Source organism: Erpetoichthys calabaricus, chromosome 17 (assembly GCF_900747795.2).
Source record: "Erpetoichthys calabaricus chromosome 17, fErpCal1.3, whole genome shotgun sequence".
Lineage (NCBI taxonomy): Eukaryota > Metazoa > Chordata > Cladistia > Polypteriformes > Polypteridae > Erpetoichthys > Erpetoichthys calabaricus.
In genome coordinates this window covers 4,520,846-4,543,790 of record NC_041410.2, presented here as the reverse complement: position 1 = coordinate 4,543,790, position 22,945 = coordinate 4,520,846, and the positions used below count along the sequence as shown (strand labels likewise).

General features: G+C 40.8%; 1 protein-coding gene across 4 annotated transcripts in view; it reads left to right on the top strand.

Annotated features, from left to right (window-relative positions):
- LOC114668003 (sialic acid-binding Ig-like lectin 13) overlaps positions 1–22,945 on the top strand; it is a 41,341-nt gene that overhangs the window by 3,135 nt on the left and 15,261 nt on the right. The window contains exons 2-7 of one of the 4 annotated variants that reach the window (XM_028823579.2): positions 2,033–2,115; positions 7,104–7,457; positions 8,814–9,107; positions 12,166–12,426; positions 18,451–18,711; positions 21,387–21,647. In XM_028823579.2, the coding sequence (XP_028679412.2) occupies positions 2,061–2,115; positions 7,104–7,457; positions 8,814–9,107; positions 12,166–12,426; positions 18,451–18,711; positions 21,387–21,647 (1,486 nt within the window). In that variant the 5' untranslated portion in view covers positions 2,033–2,060. The remainder of the gene's footprint in view (positions 1–2,032; positions 2,116–7,103; positions 7,458–8,813; positions 9,108–12,165; positions 12,427–18,450; positions 18,712–21,386; positions 21,648–22,945) is intronic. The other 3 variants (XM_051920686.1, XM_051920687.1, XM_051920688.1) reach the window with 3 other exon arrangements.

Below are 22,945 nucleotides of genomic sequence, written 5' to 3'. Positions count from 1 at the left end.
AAAAAAAAATATCTTCTCGCCTCCTCCAATCTCGCACCAGTTTCTCAGACACATCGAATTTTGTTGCAGCAGCGCAGTTACCAGTTTCTTTCGGCACTTCAACAATTTTAAATTTAAAAGCAGCTTCATATTTTCTTCTGATCGAACGCTCCATCGTAGATAATTGATGCTCTTACAATAAAGGTGTATGAGGGTGTGAGATACAAAAAACACTAAACAGTGCAAACGTCGCTACGGAATAGTTTGGGTATCACCGTGTGGTCACGTAGGCACAATACATAGAAAAGAAAAGGCCATGTGCTCCGTGGTTACTCTCTCAGGTGGGCGTCAGCATATCGTAATCTCTTGGACCAATAGCGTGAGTTTTCTGCATTCGATGTATACAACCGACATTATAAAATACCGGAAATTATACAGTAAAATCAAGTCCGTGGGAGAACTTATCTGCAAGTATATATGATAAATCACCTCCCCTTCAACGGTGTGAATCTGAGCAGCACCGGGCCACTACAGGCTAATGGACTCCATGGTCTGGGATTCGGTGGTCCTGAGTTTAGCACTGCTTTCTCACCAATGTCTTGATTTGGACCTAAATCCAATACCAAGAGTCGTCATTTTCGCAAATGGTGTTTCATCAGTCAGTCAATCTATTTGTTTGTTTAGACCCATTTAGACTCCATTAGCCAAGCTGAAGGTTGTTCTGTTTTATTCCATTGCTGTAATCTGACAGGACATCTCTGTGGATTTCTAACGTCCCGATGTCCCCATTTCAGGGAGTTTGTAGGAACGCGTGCCATGAATTAAAGGTGCCGTCTTTGGTGGGCAGGCGTATTTCTACAAGTTTTATTTATTTGTCCTTATGCCATTATTGCTGATTTCATAACTAAGGAGTACAAATGTTTAACGATTCCAAAGTAGCCAACAATGCAAATTCCTTTCCAATGGTGAGGTGATTATTTCAGTTGATCATGGAATTCTACACCCTAATAACTGAGCTGGAACCCTAAATTGTAGGAATCTGGAATAAATTCAAGAGCAGAAACAGAAATGTTGAAGACTTTCACAGAAACATCTGGACAAGATGATTGGGACATCTTAACTCAAAGTCGGATTAAGACCCCCTACGAGCCCCTGGGTGACTTATCTCCTCAGCAGACAGCCGCTTGAACGCCCATTCGTTTAATGCATTGTGGTAATTCTCTCTCTTGATTTCTGCGTGAGACTCGATTGTCTCATTGAGCCGTAGGGGTGGGGTCCACCATGAACATTTTGCTTGCGGATACTCAATCGTTTCATCAGGCTTGGTGGGGGTCTTGATAAAAAGGTCCTTGGGGGTGCACACTGTGCCCCCTAATGGAAGGTCCACCCGTGTCTTAGCTATTAGATAAACAAAGAAGCTTGATGGACTGAATCTCATCTTCTTGATTTGTCAAAGTTCTGACCTTCTCACAGGTGATGTTAGCTGGCCACTGTTCACTTGATTGATTGCTCACTCCTATTGCTGGGGCTCCATTTAAAGTGCTTTTTTCTCCGGTCTGTTTAATCAAATCTGCGTCCTTTATGTGTTCTCATTGTGTCACCTGTAAAGTTTGTATCTGCAGCACTGAGCAAAAATAAACCAAACTGAAGGAGTAGCATTGGGAGTAAAGCAGATGAAGGGGGGCACACACATGCTCACACCTGGAGCATTTTAGTGGCACCCGTCTCCTTGATCTGTAGTTCACTGAGATATTTAGGAAACTGGAGAATCCAGGGAAAACTCGCACGGACACCATGACAATACTGAATTGTCCTCCTCTGTGAATTTGACCAGGCAGCGACTCAAAGCCAACCACCTGTGGTCTGAGGTTGCAATGTTAGCCACTGCACCACCGCACTTTCACTTCTTGGTAATTTAAACTACAAAAGCAAAAATACAATAAAAAAGTCTGCAGCATCCAGGTGCACACCATCTCATATTTTGAACCATACTGTATCTTGAAATAAATGTAACTCTGTTGACTGAATATAAATAATGTTTCCTTCTTAACAGATGTGAGTCCATCTCTGCGGTTTCCATCATGACAAGAATGGTGCACCTCCAAGGACTGATCATTCAGAGTTTGAGTCTGAAAGGTAATCTTCTTCATCTTTTGGCTGCCTTCATTAAGGGTCCGCTCATCTTGTTCCATCTCTTCCTGTCCTTGTCATCTTGCTCTGTCACACCCACCACCTGTATGTCCATAAACCTCCTCTGATGCCTTCCTCTTCTCCTCTTGCCTGGCAGCTCTATCCTTAGTACCCTTTTCCCAGTATACCCAGCATACCAGGTAATCTCTTCTGAACCCTTTCAGCCCTGACATCCTATTACCAGTACATATATATGCAGCCATGTTTGTAAAGCACAGGTACGTTTGTTGGAACCGGGCATGACTGGAGAGACTGGCATACAGTCCACGAAACAAGGAAGTGAAAATGGAAGCTTCCGGACTGTGCACACCAATTTCAATTTTATTTCCTCCAGAAGATTGAGTATTTGGCAGCTATTGTATAATAATAGTGATAATTTTTTTTTTTCATTTTTGAGCTTCCTAGACACCCCAAAGGTAGAATATCTCACAAAATAATTTCTTCCCATAAAAACAGAAAATCCAGGGCCGAAAGGGTTAAAATCCAAAAATAAATCCGTAAAAATGAGAATCAATAAAAGTGAAAACACCGTAGTGTGGACATGAAAATCATGTGCCTCTGCATTTGAAATTAGGATTCAGTGACTTCAAAGTTCAGCCATCTCTTTATGTGTGAATGTTTTCTTTAGGAGAAATTTGTCCAGTGTTCTTCTTGTCATTGCCTGGTGCCATCTCCACCGTTCTACTCAGCTTAGCCTCTTCATGCCCTACTGTTAGCTTTTGAGGTCAGCGGTTCTCCAAGTGTGGTCATTTTTCTTAGAAGGACTTCCTTGCTGACAAAGTCACATGGAATGAGTCTAAGACTTTCTTGTAGACGACGACATCTTTTATTTCTACATCACTCCTGAGCGCCTTACCTGTTTTGTGTGTGTAAAGAAAGCTGATGAGATATGAACCATCACCAGTAGTCAATGTGCCAATTGAATAGTGAATAAGCGACTCTTTGGGGTTCATCTATTTGTAAAGCTCACTCTGAAGGAGTCACCAGCTATGAACCTCACCGCACGTCACTGGCCCTCTTTCCCCTGTTTGATAGCAAAACAGAAACATAAAAAGGCATCAGAAAAAATCATGGGCCCCTATGTTCATGTGGCCCCCATGCAACTGCCCAGCGTGCCCATGCATTAAGATGGCTCTGAGTATGGTCGCTCATAGAGTAATAGAACAAGAATTTGCTTGCAACATTGAAAGCACCTGAGGAGCAGTACGAGTCCAGCCGAGTTTCATTTGTGCTGAGCTTCTGCTGTCTTTCTTATGGCGCCTTCTAAAAACATAGCCGCAGACGTAACACAGGCACTCAAATGAAGGAGGTGCTTTCCAAATAAAGTGCCCCGCTCAGGCCTACTAACTCACTTTTTGTGTCCGTGTGCCAACTTGTTGGGTCATTACCATATTTTTCACACAAGTACCTTACAAAATAAAGAATGAGATCAATGTCATGCAAAATTGATGGTAATAAGTGGCTGTTGGCCAGAGGTGGTCCTCTATATCTGACATTGTGACCCTCAGTCCAAAACACTTTGAGAGCCGCTGCTCTAGATGACCCCATATAAGATAACATCTTCTATATTTTTTTAAAGACTGTTTGATAGCAAATGGCCACCGTAGGTGAGTTATGCTTTATTAACCCGTCCTGTGGAGAGAACATCAGACTTGAAAGCTGCCATTCTGTCACCATTCTGCTCAAGTACAAGTGGGTATTCGGTTTAAGAGTCTACTGCAGGGCATTCTGGGAAGGAGACATATGTATCTGGGCCAATGCCCACCCGTTAATGGTAAGAAAAGTGGCATTAGGTGTGGCATGCTTATGCCCTGATTGCATTTCTTGGCAGAATGTGTTTCTCTTGATTGCCCAACCACACGTCTCCTGCCCCCTAAACTGGGCAGATCTTTTGTTTCATTTTGAGTCGCTCTGAACTCAAAGGGTTCGTGGCCACAGCTGCTCAACTTCCTTTTTCTGAGCTCTCAGTGGTTTATTAGATATTTTAAGGTGGAGGAATAGAAATTGCTCAAGCGGAGTAAGTTGTTTTCACTTTTTTGTTTTTCATATCCTGTCCTAAAAAAGATGATCTACTGTAGTGCCAGCTTACTGTATCTGACATCACTGAGCCCCATATTTAGATAGTGGCCTTCCTCACAAAGAGCCTCTCATGCTTTTGGTCAGTAATCCATGAGAGTAAATTCAGCCATTCTATTAATTTTGCTAAGAAAAGAGACAGCAGCACAAGAACCTGAGCATAGAAGAACAAAAGGGTCCAAAACGGTCCATCGCTGGACTGGAGACCATGGACTACTGTGATAGTGAAGCCACTTGGACAGCCAAGTCCAGGTCTTCAAAAGACCTTATAGATCTCATCTCATAATATCTCATTTTCTTATCTGTGTTGGTCTACTATACAATAATACTATATGATAGATAAATAGATTTGAGAGACCCTATAGATAGATAGATTGATAGTTTTGAAAGGCACTATATAATAGATAAATGGGAAGGGGACTATATAATACATAGATAGTAAATAAGAAAGGCACAATATAATAGATAGATTGATAGATATTAAAGGCACTATATGATCGGTAGATGGGAAAGGCACTATATAATAGATAGATAGGAAAGGCACTATAAGCCTGACAGAGATAGATAGATAGATAGATAGATAGATAGATAGATAGATAGATAGATAGATAGATAGATAGATAGATAGATAGATAGATAGATAGATGAGAAAGGCACAATATAATAGATAGATTGATAGATATTAAAGGCACTATATGATCGGTAGATGGGAAAGGCACTATATAATAGATAGATAGGAAAGGCACTATAAGCCTGACAGAGAGAGATAGATAGATAGATAGATAGATAGATAGATAGATAGATAGATAGATAGATAGATAGATAGATAGATAGATAGATAGATGAGAAAGGCACAATATAATAGATAGATTGATAGATATTAAAGGCACTATATGATAGGTAGATGGGAAAGTCACTATATAATAGATAGGAAAGGCACTATAAGACTGACATAGATAGATAGATAGATAGATAGATAGATAGATAGATAGATAGATAGATAGATAGATAGATAGATAGATAGATAGATAGATAGATGAGAAAGGCACTATATAATATATAGATTGAAAGTTATGAAAGGCACTATATAAGTCCACGCCCCTTCAAACATGATGGGCACAAAACAAAGTAAGGCGTAGATTTGTTGTGTTTTCAGCTGATGGAGGCTCTTTTGTTGAGCAGGTGGTTTTGGCCGTGCTTCAGTGACCTCTATGGATGTCTGACTGGTGTACCATGAACAGCAGACCTGACTTTGGTGATCATCGTGTTTATGTGAAGCCTTTGACACCCTCCCCAGTAACATCTAACCCTGAGTTCCCAGTCAGTTTTCAAAATAATCTGCAAAACTGGTTCTCTGGAAAACAGAGATAGAGCAGCCTGTCGTATGTTCTGCTTTTGTTAATCTGCATGTGCAGTACGCTCTTCATTTGATCATCAGTTTTGCTGCTTTGTTTCATTGTTTTTTCTTCTTATTTGACTTTATTAAAGTTCTGTCAGTTTTGCTCTTCAGTGACACCTTCTGTCTAAAACAAAAGAGACAAGTCAACGCCACGAAAATATATTTATGTGTTGTGACCAGACATTGAATGAGCTGCACCCCCCTAAACTGCACATTGAAGAGGCACTCTGCTCACCATCCACTGAGTGATGTACACCACAGTCCAAATTTCTGTCTGGAGCAGCTCAGCTACTTTGGCTGGAGTTCATATTTGCACTATTTTTGTGCTGTTCTCCTGAGATTTTCATCCCTCTAGAGCTCCACAGGGAACAACAATCTTTCTTTTTTTTTCTTTCTTTCTTTCATGTACAGTATGCCTGCTTTTCCACTGTTAATTAATCTGTGATTAGACCAGCGGTTCTTAAACTGTGGGGAAGTAACAAAAAAGGGGGGCACGAGTGTTGCCATATGTGGCGTAATTTCGCTATTCGTAGGGAAATTTTAAACTTGTAGCGATGCATTGGCAGCAAAAAATATAGCAATATAGCAATAAATTTTATTAGGATTTCAAAAAAACATTAGGGGAGGGCGGCACGGTGGCGCAGTGGGTAGCGCTGCTGCCTCACAGTTGGGAGATCTGGGGACCTGGGTTCGCTTCCCGGGTCCTCCCTGCGTGGAGTTTGCATGTTCTCCCCGTGTCTGCGTGGGTTTCCTCCAGGCGCTCCGGTTTCCTCCCACAGTCCAAAGACATGCAGGTTAGGTGGATTGGCGATTCTAAATTGGCCCTAGTGTGTGCTTGGTGTGTTTGTGTGTGTCCTGCGGTGGGTTGGCACCCTGTCCAGGATTGGTTCCCTGCCTTGTGCCCTGTATGGGCTGGGATTGGCTCCAGCAGACCCCCGTGACCCTGTGTTCGGATTCAGCGGGTTGGAAAATGGATGGATGGATTAGGGGGGCGCGATTAAAATTGTTATGAAAACTCGGGTCGCAAATACTTAAAGGTTGAGAAACGCTGGATTAGACCTCCATCTTTTTTCCAAACCTGCAGCTGAGTGGGGCGAGGAGCCTATCCAGATAGCTTCAAGACAAAGGCAGAAAAAGATCCCCAGACTGGGGGGCTTGTATGTTATGCCTTTCCCAAACTCACGCAGTCTGTTCAGAGTTAAGGAGGCACAACAGCACTTGACAGCACTTTGTGTTCAGTGTGGCCCTCTAGTGGCTAAAACACTGAATTTCAAACCACAAGTTTTAAAGATTAAACGTTTCTTAGTATTAAAGTTCTGTATTGTAAAGCTTCTTGGGATTACATTTGTAAGTCACTATATAAAGTAAAGATTGTTATCATAAAGGACGTACACATAAGCTGCATATTTTGTAGGACCCTTGCAAGTGATGGACATCTGTCTGCTCTTTTTTGTTTCAGTTCTCTATTTCAGTATCCTTTGCCAGGCGTGGGAAGTCCAAGATATCCCTGAAAGTGTCCGAGCCCTCAAAGGTTCCTGTGTGGTCATCCCTTGCACAGTGTCGTATCCCGGGTCACCAAAGCCAACGGAAAACCTGGTGGCAATTTGGAAAAAATCACCAGAGGAGGAAATCTTTAACACGCAGATTTCGAATGACCGAATGAAGCTGGTGGGTGACATCGGCCAGAACAACTGCTCTCTGGAGATCAAGGATGTCCAGCCAAAGGACGGCGGCCCCCTGCACTTCAGAATTGTTGTGCATGGACTCGACAGTTACAGCTTTCTGAACAAAGTCGTGTCCGTGAAAGTTCAAGGTGAGAGCTCTGTCGATTCTGAGTTTCAAAACTATGAGATTGCATGCTGGGCTTCATTCCTTCCATATTTTTATTTTTTTTTAGTGTTGTTGTCTGTAAAGTCAGTATGGTGGTCAGTTCTACTGCATCACAATATTAGGAACTGCACTATCATGTCCGGGTGGCATGGTGGCACAGTGGGTAGCGCTGCTGCCTCGCAGTTGGGAGATCTGGGGACCTGGGTTCGATTCCCGGGTCCTCCCTGCGTGGAGTTTGCATGTTCTCCCCGTGTCTGTGTGGGTTTCCTCCGTGTGCTCCGGTTTCCTCCCACAGTCCAAAGACATGCAGGTTAGGTGGATTGGCGATTCTAAATTGGCCCTAGTGTGTGCTTGGTGTGTTTGTGTGTGTCCTGCGGTGGGTTGGCACCCTGCCCGGGATTGGTTCCTGCCTTGTGCCCTGGGATTGGCTCTAGCAGACCCCCGTGACCCTGTGTTCGGATTCAGCGGGTTGGAAAATGGATGGATGGACTATCATGTCCTCCGTATTTCTGTAGGTTGTGACTCCAGGTACTCCAGTTTTCCATCCATAATAGAAAGATGTGAATGTTAAGGCAATAGGGGTATTTAGTCAGCCCATTCTGATGATACATGTGTGTGAAGGTGCCCTGTGGCACAGGGGGGTCCCCCTCCAGGGTTGGTTCCCAACTTTTGTGATTTGCATTTACTCAGATTGGGACTCTGATTCATTAATTGCTTCTGATTCCAAGACTCCGAAGCCCTGGGTGACCCTCACGTTGAAAATAAAAACCAAAATGGCAGCCCAATTAACATTAAATGAGTGCCCAACAAAAACAGAACATTTTTATGAAAAATAATCAAAATTAACAAAGTGTGTGAAAAAATGAATGGAGTTCAGCGCCGACTCCCTACAACCCTAAGCTGATGGATTTGTGAAGACCTTTTAGAACGTTGGTAGGTGGAAGGCAGGCTTTCCATGAACTCCAGTAACATGCATCCTGGGTGACTAAAATTGCAGTGACACCCAATGAACTGAACAAATAGTGGATCAGATGGGCTTGGTGATATTAGGTTATGAAACTCAAACTTTGCAAGAGGTTAAAAAATGACTTTGGTTAAGAAATTGTATTCAATTCCAACACAGGGTGTCTTTCTTTAATTATGGGCACTGCCAAGCTCTTAGCACTGCTGGTTTAGTGGGTTTACGGCACTTCTGTTCTGAGGTGGGTGGCACTGGAAGGGTCCACTGATTTGAATTTCCAGAAAGGGACAGACAGCACAAGAAGACCACCCAGGTTAAAGTAAAATTTGATTCATATTGAATGATGTGTTTGTGAAACGGGTCACCTTTTGATTTTAGGCCTCCCAGACGATCCTGACTTGATAGTCTCAACCGATCTGCAGGCGGGTGTCGCCGTTGTTGCCTTATGCGTGGTAAAGCACACCTGCCCAACTCACCCCCCTAAAATCACCTGGACTTACAACACGACCAAAAGCAAAGTCCAGCACTTGGCTGCCAAAGACGCTGAATGGAAATTGACATCATCCATTACCCTCATCCCAGAGGCAAGACAGCATGGAGAGAAACTGACATGCAAAGTTAAATACTGGGGTGGGATGCAAGTGGAGACATCTGTCGTTCTGCAGGTCACGTGTGAGTATGCGCCTTAATAAAAGGACAAAAGTCTGTGTGTCTGCCCCGGTCAGTATGTCTCTGGGCTGTTATATGTCATTTGGTATGAGATATGTAAAAGCAGTGCCAATGTTTGAAATGCACCATCTGTTGGAATGAAAAAGAATACGCATTTTATTACTACATGCCTTACAAAGTACATTTGAATAGATGGTGCACTTCAAACACTAACTTTGAAAACGTCCAACAGAGAGGATCAGCCAACCGCATAGAAATCAGCCTATTCACGTTAATATTAGCACAAGTATCTGTGTATTTGTGTGTCCGACCGGTTGATAAGGTTAGGAAGAAAAATTCAAAAAATAGCCAATACATGTACAAGAAGGGTAAATAAAAAAAACAAAAATGATAATACAAATTTGTAATAAGGGTCTAAATATAATAAAATTGAACTTTATTGCCTATTCTGTTGCCTGAGATTATAAGCATAATAGCAACTCTATATAAAATATAAAAATAAAAGTGCAAAAAACAAGGAGCAAAATCAGGGAAGTAGGCAAGTCTAAAAATGTAAGTCTTAAGTCTGGATTTGAAATTGGGAAGTTAATCAATGCTGTGGATATCTCGAGGAAAGCGAGTTGTAATAACAAGCAGCCATGAAGCTAAAAGAGCTGAAGCCTGTGCTGGATCAATGAGCAGAAGGTGTAAACAAGGAGGTTTGAATGAGAAGATCTAAGAGTACAATCAGGTGTATAAATGTGTGACAGACCTGAGTGATATTGGGGTGCCAGATTCTGAAGAGCTTTGACTGTTAAAGCGATATATAATAGCTCACCTAGAATGGGAGTAACATGTTCCTTGGAGGTGGTTCTAGAAATAACACAATCCTGAACCAGCTGAAGTCTACGCAAAATCTTATGAGGATGTCACACCAAAGCTCGAACAAGGACAGCAGTACAATTAGGTGTAAGAAATGAATGAAGACAGATTATATTACAAAGGTGAAAATACGCAGACTGGGTAATATTATTAAAGACAGAATCAAGGATGGCACCCAAGTTCTTAACCTGAGGATAAGGAGAAGGAGTAGAACCATCCAAAGAAAAACTGTCAAGACTAGCGAGAGTGCCAATGAGGAGAACCTCAGTTTTATCATTATTGAGTTGGAGAAAATTGGAGGAGAACCGCACTTTTGTTTCAGCAAGGCAAGCATGAAAGGAGGAAGGAGAGGATTAGGCTTCATAGATAAATACAGCTGGGTGTCATCAGCGTAGCAATGAAAATGAATACCAGCTCTACTAAAAATATTATCAAGTGGTAGAAGGTAGATAATAAATAAGGATGTTCTTACGTTTTCACGTGACTGTTTATAACCAGACTAGCTAAGATTTGCATTGGGTGTGATGAGGATGGACAGGATTAGAAATGAGGACATTAGAGGGTCAGCTCAGGTGGGACGGTTGGGAGACAAAGTCAGAGAGGCGAGATTACGTTGGTTTGGACATGTGAGGAGGAGAGATGCTGGGTATAATGAGAGAAGGGTGCTAAGGATAGAGCTGACAGGAAAGAGGAGAAGAGGAAGGCCTAAGAGAAGGTTTATGGATGTGGTGAGAGAGGACATGAAGGTGATGGGTGTGACAGAATACGATGACGAGGATAGGAAGATATGGAAGAAGATGATCTGCTGTGGCAACCCATAACGGGAGCAGCTGAAAGAAGAAGAAGAAGCTGTGTGAGCCCATGCTGTAAAAAGCCTGGGGTACTAGAAACTATTGAAATCATTATCAAAATTGAAATGTAGAGATGTCAGGTAATTGAAAGGGACTACTCTGAGCGTCTCTCTCCTAGAAGGATTCGTTTTGCCGATGCGCTCGTCTCGCTCGTGTATCAGCAGCTACATGAGTTTCTCTTTTCTCAGCGGTTTCACTTTGGTGACAGAGTCGCTTTCTTTGAGCTTCACGCTGTAGCCTCGCACTTCCGGGCTGGACAGACAGACACACACACTTCCACACGTAGACGTTTATATATAAGATCAGTCACTGTGCTTTCAATGTAAAACTCAAACAATTCAACACTACGCTTTTATGCTTTGAAGAAAATGTAGAGTTTTGTTATTCGGCAGGCTGAGTTGCACTGTTAGCCATAGCAGTACAGAGCTGCTGGATCAATGGCTGATTAATGGGAATCTGGAACAAACAACCGAGACATGGAGTTGAAGCTGAAACCTTTAAGATGAATCTGGATGATATATTGGGACAGCTTAGCTATTCGCTAAACACATGAGCGTGCTGGGCTAAGGGGTCTCGTTTGTTAAATTTCATACTGATGGTTTGATAAGAAAACACATACAGAATAAAGAACGTTATGAAGGACAGTGCTTCCCAACTGTCAGTATAAGTACCAGCAGTGGTCCATTGAAATTTTTGGCAGGTCCGTGAAAATCAGGTATGCCATGTATGTTAATGCTGTCCGTCCCTACTGCCAGCCCCCTGGAAAGCAGGCTATGAATGTTGACGGTCCGTGGTGTTCTCCACTTTTAATAAATCCAGGATCCTCAAAACTCAAAAGTATAACCTGTTCTTAATTTAATGTGGTACTTGTCGCTGTTTGAAACTCTACGTGTTCCTGCCATCTTCTCTGTAATGTTAATCAGTCAGTTGAAAATTCTATGGTGGACTCCCATATTCTTCGATGTAATGTTAACTGATCGAACCACCTGAAATTCCATGGTACCCCCCTCCCTCTCCGAATAACAAACTCCTGCGCTCCTCATTATGCGATTTTTCCTGTAGAGGTCCACGAACCAGACCACTTGTCAAAAATCAGGCCACCGGTCAAAATGGTTGAACACCACTGATATAGAAGATGCGAGACCGACGATTTATTTTCTGAACTCAGTGGGTACTCGTGTGGAAATAAGAAGCTCATTCTTTATGTCGGGCAAGCATATCATTTTGTTCTATTTTTGCAGTGGCAAAATAGTTGTATGTTAAATTATGCGTCTTTGGAAAACCAACTGTTTATTTTAATTGTTATCCGTGTGCAACACAGAAGTCTATAGTTTTTTTCTTAATTTCAGATAAACCAATAATTCTGAAAAATACAACCTGTACCGCCAACAGCAGCTGGACATCATGTCAGTGTTTTGTGGACTGCAATCCACCTGCCGACATCAAATGGCACTTTGCAAATAACGACGTTCCCAGCAACAGCACAGAGCAGCGAGGAACCGTAACAGTGGGAACACTAGAGGGAGCTCTGCACGTGAGCAAAACGATAATTTGTTCGGCCACAAATCCTTATGGAACTGCCGAGCACACCATCACCTTGCCTGTTAAAGGTAGGCTTGAACCTCATCATCCTTCTTTTTCTCAGTATTTCATTTCATGTGAAGTCTAAGGACACAGGTGATTACACTCTTTTTCCAAAACTAAACCAAAGAAAATGATTAGTATTTATTTTTGACTGTCCAAAGGTTGGATGTCGAGAATCACACGCCAGCATCTTAAATAATGTTGATGCAACGATGTCCCACACATTGATGGTGCTGAAACATGGACGAAAAAGTGAATTAAAATAGCATAGCCTTGAAAAGCAAAGAGGAGAAACGTAATGCATTATTATGTGGATGATTGTCTTCCACCAAAAAGATGAGAAAGTCTAAAATTGGCCACAATATTTTCTCTCACTTTCAATAACTCACCACCTGGAGGTGCTGGTAGGGCACATAGTGTTCCTAAAAAGGTCCATCATATCCTCCATTTCCACTTCTAACTCCTAAACATGTCGTCTTGATCTCATTTTCTACTTTCAACTGATGTACATATTCATTGTGGAGGTTATGCCCACTAATTGTGTGCACACTAACACAAAGAGACACCCACACTTGCCCATGCCCACTAACCATGACTATCATGTCATCTCAGTATGCTGAGCCTGACAAGATGAACTCATTCAGTTTTCCTTCGTCTTCCAGACATAGAATAAGTCGAGTAAGGTGTCACTTCTCGGACCTTCCTCAGTTGCTGTTATATCCTTCATGTAACATGGAGGCCCAACTGTGCCCGGTATTTAAAAAATGGACCCATGGCATGTATATCCATAACCTCTTTTATCTTACCATCCATCATTTCTATATAATCTTGCTGTGAACTCAATAATAGTTTTATGTTATTTTTTAATGTATTACACATGCATGCTGACTCAGAATGAGACAGTACGGGTGTTTTGAAAGCTAATGACGGAACGAGCCAAGTCACCAGAATTATAATTGTTAACTAAGCCTCAAAGTACCTAATAAGCAGACCAAAGCTGGACAAACTGGAGCTGCTTTATTCAAATGTCAGCGCCTTCAAATGAACACCTGGACAGGTATGACCATCTCACTGTCACTTAGAGCCCTGCTATTGATGGCAGCAGTTCTCCAGTATCGAAGCCAGAAATTCTTATGTGTGTCAAGGATATCGCTGTTTCTTTTATCTCTCTGTTATAATAAAAAAAAAAAAAACTTGGGTCGAGACGTGATCTCCTCAGAAGACACTTGCACGTCACGCCCTACTTACAAACAATTTCTCTGAGACATTTTAATGTCACGCGAGACAAGGAAATGAGAAAGACAGACAGCTGCTGTACAGGCTTTTAAATGATCGACGCACAGCGCGACATGCAGAACACGCAGCACGGCAGCAGCAGCTGGCTTAAAGGACATAACTCATTAACTACAGCTTTATTACTGGCAAATATCAGGAAATAAAAATGAATGAAAAGGAATTAAATGAAATAAACACTCTCTTTAAATTGTATATCTGGTTAACCAAACCTGGGGGTTGGCGAGCAAAGCAAGCAGGGGGCAGAGCCCCCTAGTTATTTATATATTATTTAAATATTTTGCTTTCTCTCTCTCAAACTCTGTAAAGTTCTAATTTCCTCTGGGGGACAAATCTAATCTAAAGTTCTAAAATGAGAAGATAATTATCAGAAAGATACACACTAACACAGAAATTCTACAATCTCGTATGATCCAGATATGCTCTGGTGACATCACACATCCCAGGCCATGATGCTCTACAACATCGTGACAGAAACTCCTGATGTGAATGTTCTGAAATGTCAGCGCCCATAACAAACAAATATGGCATCACAGCATAGCGCTAGAATAATTCAAATTTTTCGAAATGCCTTGTAACAAAACAAATGTCATTTTCATAATGTTTGGGTTCTAGAACCCCAAACAGATACATATATAAATTAATTCTGTTCAGAGAAGCACAGAAACATTTAATAAAAACTGCTTATCATAACTGCATGAGGCTTTAATTTGTATGTAAAGCAAGCCTTTGCGGACTCTACTGTGAAGGCTGCATTGTGGTTCAGTTCCCCAGTTAGTTTTTGGAATCTTAGAACCATGGGATTACCTTTTGTGAGGTGTAAGGCATAGTGACAATAAATCAAATAAAACTGAATTGAATTAGTGCCTTTCTGTTGGTCAAATATTTAAATTGTTAGCTTCTTTTTTATCTTCTCTCTTTTATTTTATCGTATTCTTATAAGGCATGGAATTGATGACATCCTCATTCTGGTTGCTATGATGCCACGCGTCACTGGAAAGTGTGTCCTACATGCGTACCTGCTTGCATTCAAAGTCATAGATGTATCGGCACATAGCTTTGTCAGCCATCTTATGTAAGGCCGAGCCCTAATCACTATTGTTGTCTTAACTTTGTTTCAAAGGAAAAAAAAACTTGGCAAAACTATTATGTCTTGTGATTGCTTTTCCAACTTTTTTTGACTTTTAATTTTGAATTCTATGTCTTGACCACTGGCTCATCTCATCTGATTATTTTTGCGGATTTCTTAGAGATTTGGCTGCTGACTCTCGATCTGCCCTGATTATCCTTCAGGGTTTACCCATAAAACACTTCCATCTCACTTTAGAAATTCATTGACCTTTAGATTTGATTTGTAACCCTTTGTTAATCCCAGAGAGTACCAGTGATATTTTCATAATGAAAACAAGAACTAGAACTAAAAATATTGTTTTTTGTTTTCCAAGTATAAGAACTGAAATTAAGGCAAACAGAAAAACTAAAACTACATAAAAATTAGTGATATGAGAACAAAAATTGAGTAAAAATGAAAAAAACAGCAATATAATTTCCGTTCAGTCCTGTTCAGTCGTGCAGAAGGGTTGTTTGTAGGTCGCCCTGAGCGTTCAGTGATGTTGCGCTGTTCGCTATGCGGTGATCTTGTAAGTTGGGCTAACTAGAGTGACTTGACACAACTTCTGGAAAGGACCGACGTTTGTTTGTTGAGCACATTTAGCTCGTCGGGTTGAAGCAGTAAGCACGTGTGGTTGACAATGGCGTGTTTTGCACAGATGTTTGCGGGTATAAAGCAAGAAAGTAACATGTGCAAATAGTTTAATTATGGCACAGATGATAATAAAAGCAAATGTAGCATGCGAGAAGAAAAGAGTTTCGGAGTTTAAGTGCAGGATCAGCTGGATGAGTACTTAGCACTTCTCTGGCACCAGGACTGCACTTCAGTACTGGCAGCAGAAATCATCAACATCCAGTCTGCTGGTGCCAGTGGCCGAGGACCTGCATTACAGGCATTTGTCAAATGAATATTTTTACTGTGTGGCTATCTGTGCAACGAACATCAGTGCAACGTGAACAAATCTCTCGAAATGCATGCTTGCACTGACTGGTTTTTTGGGTTGAAACATTTGATCTTGCCGACTACGCTCATTAGGCCACTTCATCTATTTGATCATCGATTAATCAAGCTGTGTTTAACGGCATCATGAACTGTGAGTGTATTTTGTTGACTGAAACATAACTGGCATTGAAATGCGTGTAGGCTGGCGTTTGTGGTCTTGCAACAGGAAAAAAAAACTAAAATTGTACTAATATTATTTAAAAAGGCCAGAACTAAATAAAATAAAAACTAAAATTGTAAACACAGAACTAAATAAAAATAAAAATTGTTGACTCCACTGAAAACTAGAACGAAATAAAAATTAATTTTAGAAAATAAAATAAAAACTAAAACTACCATTAATATCAGAACTGAAATATCACTGGGGGGTACATTGTCTTTTTGCATTTTCAGTCAACTTTTAGGAAAGCTCGACTTGATCGCAACACAACTGCTATAAAAACAAAACAACTCAACACTACAGTTTTATACTTTGAAGAAAATGATTTTTTTTATTCAGCCAGCTAAGTCTCCACAGAGATGCTGCTTGTTATAAAAGAAATTACCCTTGAGGGATTGAGTGGCTGATTAAAACGCAAATGTATAAATAAGAGAGTTATAAAGAATATGTGAGAATGGCGATTTATTTGGTGCAGTGCAAGTCAGGTAGCTCCTCCCGTGAGAAGACAGGATTCTCGTTGTTTACGTCCGATGGAGTGCCGACCTGGGGGGTATTTTTCGTATGTGGATTACTCGCTTAGCCGGATGTAATTGTTGACGATTTGGCCTGATCCTGATCTGTCGGTTTTTTGAAACTCTTGCTGGAAGTGTTGTCATAGCAGCACATCCTAATCCTCAAACCCGCTCGGAGCAGGTTTGTTCTACGTAAACAAGGATTAGTTTACACACGTAATCAGTGACGGTGCGTGGAAGTCATCCAGTCAGGGCTTCGCCGTTCATGAATGAGCGACCAATTGATATCGGTGCGCAAATTATACGAAGAGAATTTCATATAAAGAGGGTTTTGCGCGATCGGCAAGATCCTTTATTGCTCCCGGAGGAAATTCTGTACGAAAGATACCGCTTTAGCTGAGGGGGAATATTGTACCTCAAAGATTTATTAGCTCAGTATATTCGAAGTCAAACTCGGCGAAGTCGGGCTCTCACAACCACACAGACAGTAGGCATTGCTTTGAGGTTTCTTGCAAGCGGCACTTTTTTTATATACTGTAGGCGATGCGGAACATCTACCGAAAAGTGCAGTTTGCCAGGCAATTCGTAAAGTCTGTTTGGCTCTGAAACATTTCCTTCAGGTTTTCATTGTGTTTCCTGGACACCTGCGTGTGCAGACAATAAAAGAGGCGTTTCATGCCATTGCAGGTAGGTAATACACAGGCTAAAACACCCACAATTTCATAAAGAATCTCACAATCAGCCTAACATTCTCATTACCAGGGTTTCCAAATGTGATTGGGGCACATGGGGTTGATCAGAGTGGAGTTTGATCAAACATTATTTGGAAAATGTACCTCTCCTCCTGATGAATAATCAGACACAATGTCTTCATCAAATATTTGACCTTCGTTAATATCTCGTTGGTCAGACACAGGTTCAAGGGATATGACATTCCCTGCAACTGACCCAACAAAAAAGAGGGCTATATGGAACATACCTCTGACACACATGGAGGACAAATATGCAATGACCATCCTTTACCTGAAATGAAGTGACCACTGCATCCTGCCACTGGTTCTGAGGAGGAGCTTCCCCCTGGAATGCCCTCAGAAACTGGGCGATGGGCATTTTGCTGGAGAGCCAACTCTTCTGCAGGGGTTAGGTCTGGACCGCGTGGACCTCCACCTGTTCTTTGCTTGTCTGCCTCCTTATTAGCTTTAAAATTAATGTTTTTTATATTATATATGATTATTTATGTCAACAATTCTTTAAATAGTTATATACCAATGTTTACCAGTTTGAAGTATATTCTTGTACTTCACTTTAACCTGTTCCCATGTTCTCCTTGTGCTCACGTTTGATCTGGAATTATGACATATTAAATAATAATTAATCTGACACATAGGAAATGAAACGCTGCATTCACTAAGTACAATGTACACTACTTAGCGTTTAATTTTTTCGGCCACTTTTTGCCAGCCGTCTTTTCTGGTCTGGGCTGCTTTTGCAGTGTTACCCCTTATGTATATTAAATCTTGAAATTCTTCGTGTCCTTCGAATAAAAGGTCTTGCGCCGCGTGTGTGAAAAAAAATGCGCCCGTTCTTTCGTCATTTTGTTGCAGCCTATCAAAGACTTGCTGATCATGTTTTCTAGACTCAATATATATGGGCTTTTCACTCAGCACGGGCACACGCATTCATCTCGGATGATTAGATCCAGCTCGACTAATCTAATACACGGCTGCATTTGAAAAACCGACTTATCTGGATGAGTTTCACTGGCATTAACTCATTCAGGATGAGGCACCTGATCTCGGATGGTTTAAGCGACGTACGAAAAATACCCCCCTGAGCTCCTTGTTTGTTTTGTTTCTTGGTCACTTGAATTCCCATGTTGTTTTTATTCAATTCTATGTATTTGGAGTTAAATTAAATTGCAGACCATGTGGAACACAAAAGTCCATGGTTTTCTTCTGAATATTTATTTCAGATAAACCAATAATCCTGAACAATACCACATGTATCGGCAACAGCAGCGGGACATTTTGTCGGTGTTTTGCGAATTCCAGCCCGCCTGCCGACATCGAATGGCACTTTGCAGATAATAAAGTGCCCAGCAGCAGCATTGAGCGGCAGGGATCAGTGTCAGTGGGAACACTGGAGGGACCTCTGAATGCCGGTGAAACAATCCTGTGTGTGGCCACAAACATTTATGGAACTGTCAAATGGCAGATCACACTGCCTGTTAAAGGTAGGCTTGTCAATTTGTACATTAGCATATTAGTTTCAGTTTTTATTTTTTTTTTTCTCAATTTGTTTGTCGTCTTTCTATGGTAGGAGACATGACAGCTCTTGTTATGATTTCCAAAAGTTTGGAAAACGTTTGAATTCCGTTTCAGGTTCTTTTTTAATCGTTACTTCCCTAAACTGTTTTTTTGTATTTTTGTAACCAACCTTTATTTTAAAAATAAATTTCAGTTATTAGAAAATTAATTTCTGCCAATTTTTTTCCATGTGACTTTAGTTTCCTGTGTATAATGTGTGCTGATTTTTGATCTATTTAGGGATTTTTTAGGAGACAATTCGGACATTACGCCTACCTATGAACTCAGTTACCCAAACTCTTCTATAACATTTCAGTAATTATTTATTGCTCTGATGCTGATCTTTCTGATCATAAAATAGGTCATTATGATAGCAATTGATGAGAAGAATTCATAATGAATTGTAAAACTATTGTATTTGAGGGTCCCTCTAGAGTGTAGTTTGGCTCAAAAACTAATCAGCACATCGTCACCTCATAACAGGCTTACGTTTCAAGTTTGGTAATTTTCCATCCAGCCGTTTTAACAATAAAAATAATTCTTTACATTTATATAGCTCTTTTTTCACTACTCAAAGCGCTCTCCACACAGGGAGGACCCGGGAAACGAACCCACAATCTCCTTACAGCAAAGCAGCAGCACTACCACTGCGCCACCTGTGAGGATTTTTAACTCACAATTTTAACTCTAGAGCGTCCTCAAGAAACTGTGACACACAAATACCCAGACAGACACACACCCATCATCGAGATATCGATGTTTTCAGTATCTGGGCACCCTAAAATGTTGAAATTTGTCAAAAACTGGAGATTAAAATTTTTGACCAACCTAAAGCTTCCACTCCTCTCTCATAGACAAGTTATGGTGGGAGAGGGCGCAAAGCAAAAATGCATTCCTTTTGCACTCTTTAAGCATAGGACTGGATAACTGATAGGTAGATTATGTGACATAAGTCACTGTACTTTTTTCTTTTCCTTTATCTCATTTGACATTGTACAACATTAGCCACCATTCATTTGTATTAAATCATAAAATTTTTTGTGTGTCTTCTTCATAAAAAAACATAAGATTAAACATTTTGAGTTTAAGACTTTTATCAGGTGTGAAGGTAGATAACCCCCAAGTAGTAACAGGGATTACTAAGGAAGAACTGAGGGATTTGGAAATTGTAGAGAGAGAAGAGCTGCTTAGATTAAACAGGCTGAAATGAAACAAATCACCAGGATTTACCTTTGAGTTCTTAAGGAGGTTAGCGAGTACAGATATAAAATCTTTCGCGCATATTTTTAGGAAGTCACTGCACACTGAAGAAATTCTGAATGACTGAAAAATAATAAATATAAGGTGACCAGGTAGATCCAAGCAACTATAGGCCAGTAAGCATAATGTGCATCAAAGGTACATTAATGGAAGGACTTATTAAGGATACGATTGAGCAACATATGGCAAGAGCAGGAATTTTACTGAATATTAATAAAAATTAGCAAAACAGACACACCTTTTACACATTTTGTCCACACAAATGGATATCAGACATAATGATTATGAGGTGCTACCTGTGTAAGCCCATGCTGTAAAAAGCCCACGCTCCTAGAAACCGTGGATTCTGGCACTTCAATCAATCAATTGCATCGATTGTGCATTAGTGGCTAACTGGCAAAACGAAAAACGCTGAGGAACGAGAACCTCAAAGTGCTCGCCTCACTTGTGTATTAGTGGCTAAGAGAGTCGCTTTCTTTGAGCTTCATGCTGTAGCCTTGCACTTCCGGGTCAGACACACAGACACACACACTTCCACGCAGATACATTTATATATAAGATGAGTTAAGTGAGAATTTTTTTTCATTTTTCATGGACTATTTTCACATCATTTGGCACTGTAGAGCATTCATCACCTATCGACTCCATTGAGTTTAAATAATTAATATTTAGTTTCTTCTTAAAAACATGAAATTAAAATGTTGTCTCGGCCACTATTACAAACTGTAATGGGGTATGCAACATTTTAAAAAGTATAATTTTTAATGGCGTATTCCTTTACGGGAAAATGTTGTCCAAATATTAGAAAGCTTTTCTTCCCCCAGATTCATAACTAAAGTTACCAAGTGATGAATAGAAATTGGTATGATATGTTTGGAGAAGCTGTCTCCATTCATTGTCTTGTTGCCAAACTGCCAGCCAAGCTTCCGGATCCATAATGTTATGTGACCCCTCCAGAAGTACACTTCTCCTTCTCTGACGGGTCACTGGACTTGCTGACCAAGAAAGGAGCAGGCAGGTGTCTAACCCGCTGAGTTTCATAGCATTGTTTTTTGCTGCACTCCTGCTTCCTCTTCCTATGTACCATAACTAACATCAACTTTAACCAGAGAAATTCCCAAAAGCCCCACACTGTATTTTGTTGCACCATTACAAGTGTAAGTCACTGACTTCCTCCCTGTGCAGTTAAGATGGCTTCAGGTAGACATGCCAAGATAAGCTAGTTATTTTATTTTTTTTTGTCAACTGAATTGCCACGTCGTATATTAAATTGTGGTGACTTTGCAACAATAAAATTAGAGTCGACAGAAATGTATCATTTCCTTCTAATTATTTATTTCAGATAAACCAATAATTCTGAATAACACCACATGCATCGCCAACAGCAGCTGGACATTTTGTCAGTGTTTTGTGGATTCATACCCGGCTGCTGACATCAAATGGCACTTGTCAGATAGCGAAGTGTCCAGCAGCAGCATCGAGAGACAGGGGACCATGTCAGTGGGAACACTCGAGGGAGCTCTGCAAGCTGGTGGAACAATCCTTTGCACAGCCAGAAATGACTATGGAACTGTTAGTCGGCTCATCATAATGCCTGTTAAAGGTTGGCTTGAAGCTTATTTTCAATATTTTTCTCAATCAGCATTTCATTTCATGTGAAATCCAAAAGAGACTTTGTTATGAGCTAGAGAGTTTCCCAAGCACACAAAGTCCCAAAAAATACTCAAAATATCCACTAGAGGGGGTAAACCATCAAACCCCAGCTAGTCACAAAAAGGACAATGAGCCTTCATAAATAAAAAAAGTTAATTTTACAAAAAACGCTCTGAAGACCGCAAAGCTCCCAAAAGCACAAAAACCCAGAAGGTAATGCCTTCAAAAATAAGCAAAGGGGAATACGAAAATCACAAAATGGTCAAAAGGCAGAATGAAAGGTCACAGACTCTAATCAAAAAAGAGCAATAGCCACAGGAGAACTCACAAACTCCACAAGTACATTCACAATGAACCGCATGGGACTGTGGTTTTTTCCCAGCCTTTATAGGTGTGAGGGCAGTTCCTGGAGAGTGACAGGCAGGTGGCCCCGCCTCTCGGAGAACCACCCACAGAACACATATCAGATAGTAACATATACTTAGAAAAATAAAGAAACTAAATAATCAACAATATGAACATAAACATTGAATACAATTGAAACAAAAGAGACATTTGAATCCCTCTGGCTTGAGTATATTTATCTTGTGGGACGATTCAGGCCTATTTTAAATATTACAATGGCCAGGTGTTCACCAGGTGTGTTTAAATACAAAAGAAACAGGAAACAGAGGATTCAAAAGGAGGAAGCAGGTCGTAGTGAAAAAGTAGGGTCAGATGTCGAAGGGTGGACTGTTACAATTCTTCATCTCGAAAGCTTGAAAGAAAGACAACACCCTCACTGTACTCACCCTTTGCTCTTCATCCTTATCTCTTGATAATATCCAAAAAAAAAAGCAAAAAGCTAATTAATGTTTTAAGCATTGTAATAAAATACGAACAAAGACAACATAATTTACATATCAACAAAATGGTCCCCACAAACCCCACAAATCTCTTAACAAAAATCCCTTTGAGTTCGTAGCTCAGTGAATTTTACAGGGGATGTACAGAAACAGACAGTTTAGACATAACCAAGAAAAGTCCAGTTTAACAATTAATGGTGGCAAACATGGAATGTGAAAAGGGTCAGTGAAGCAGGTGGAAGCATCTCTACCCAGCACTCTCCTCGACATGAAAATCTGCTGCTGCCTTACCAGATTTAGCATTCTGGAGCTCTCATTCAATGCCATCCAGACAGGGTCCTTTTCATGCTACTGGAGCTATTTACTAAATGCGCCACCTGATGTGGTCACATTTCTCACCACA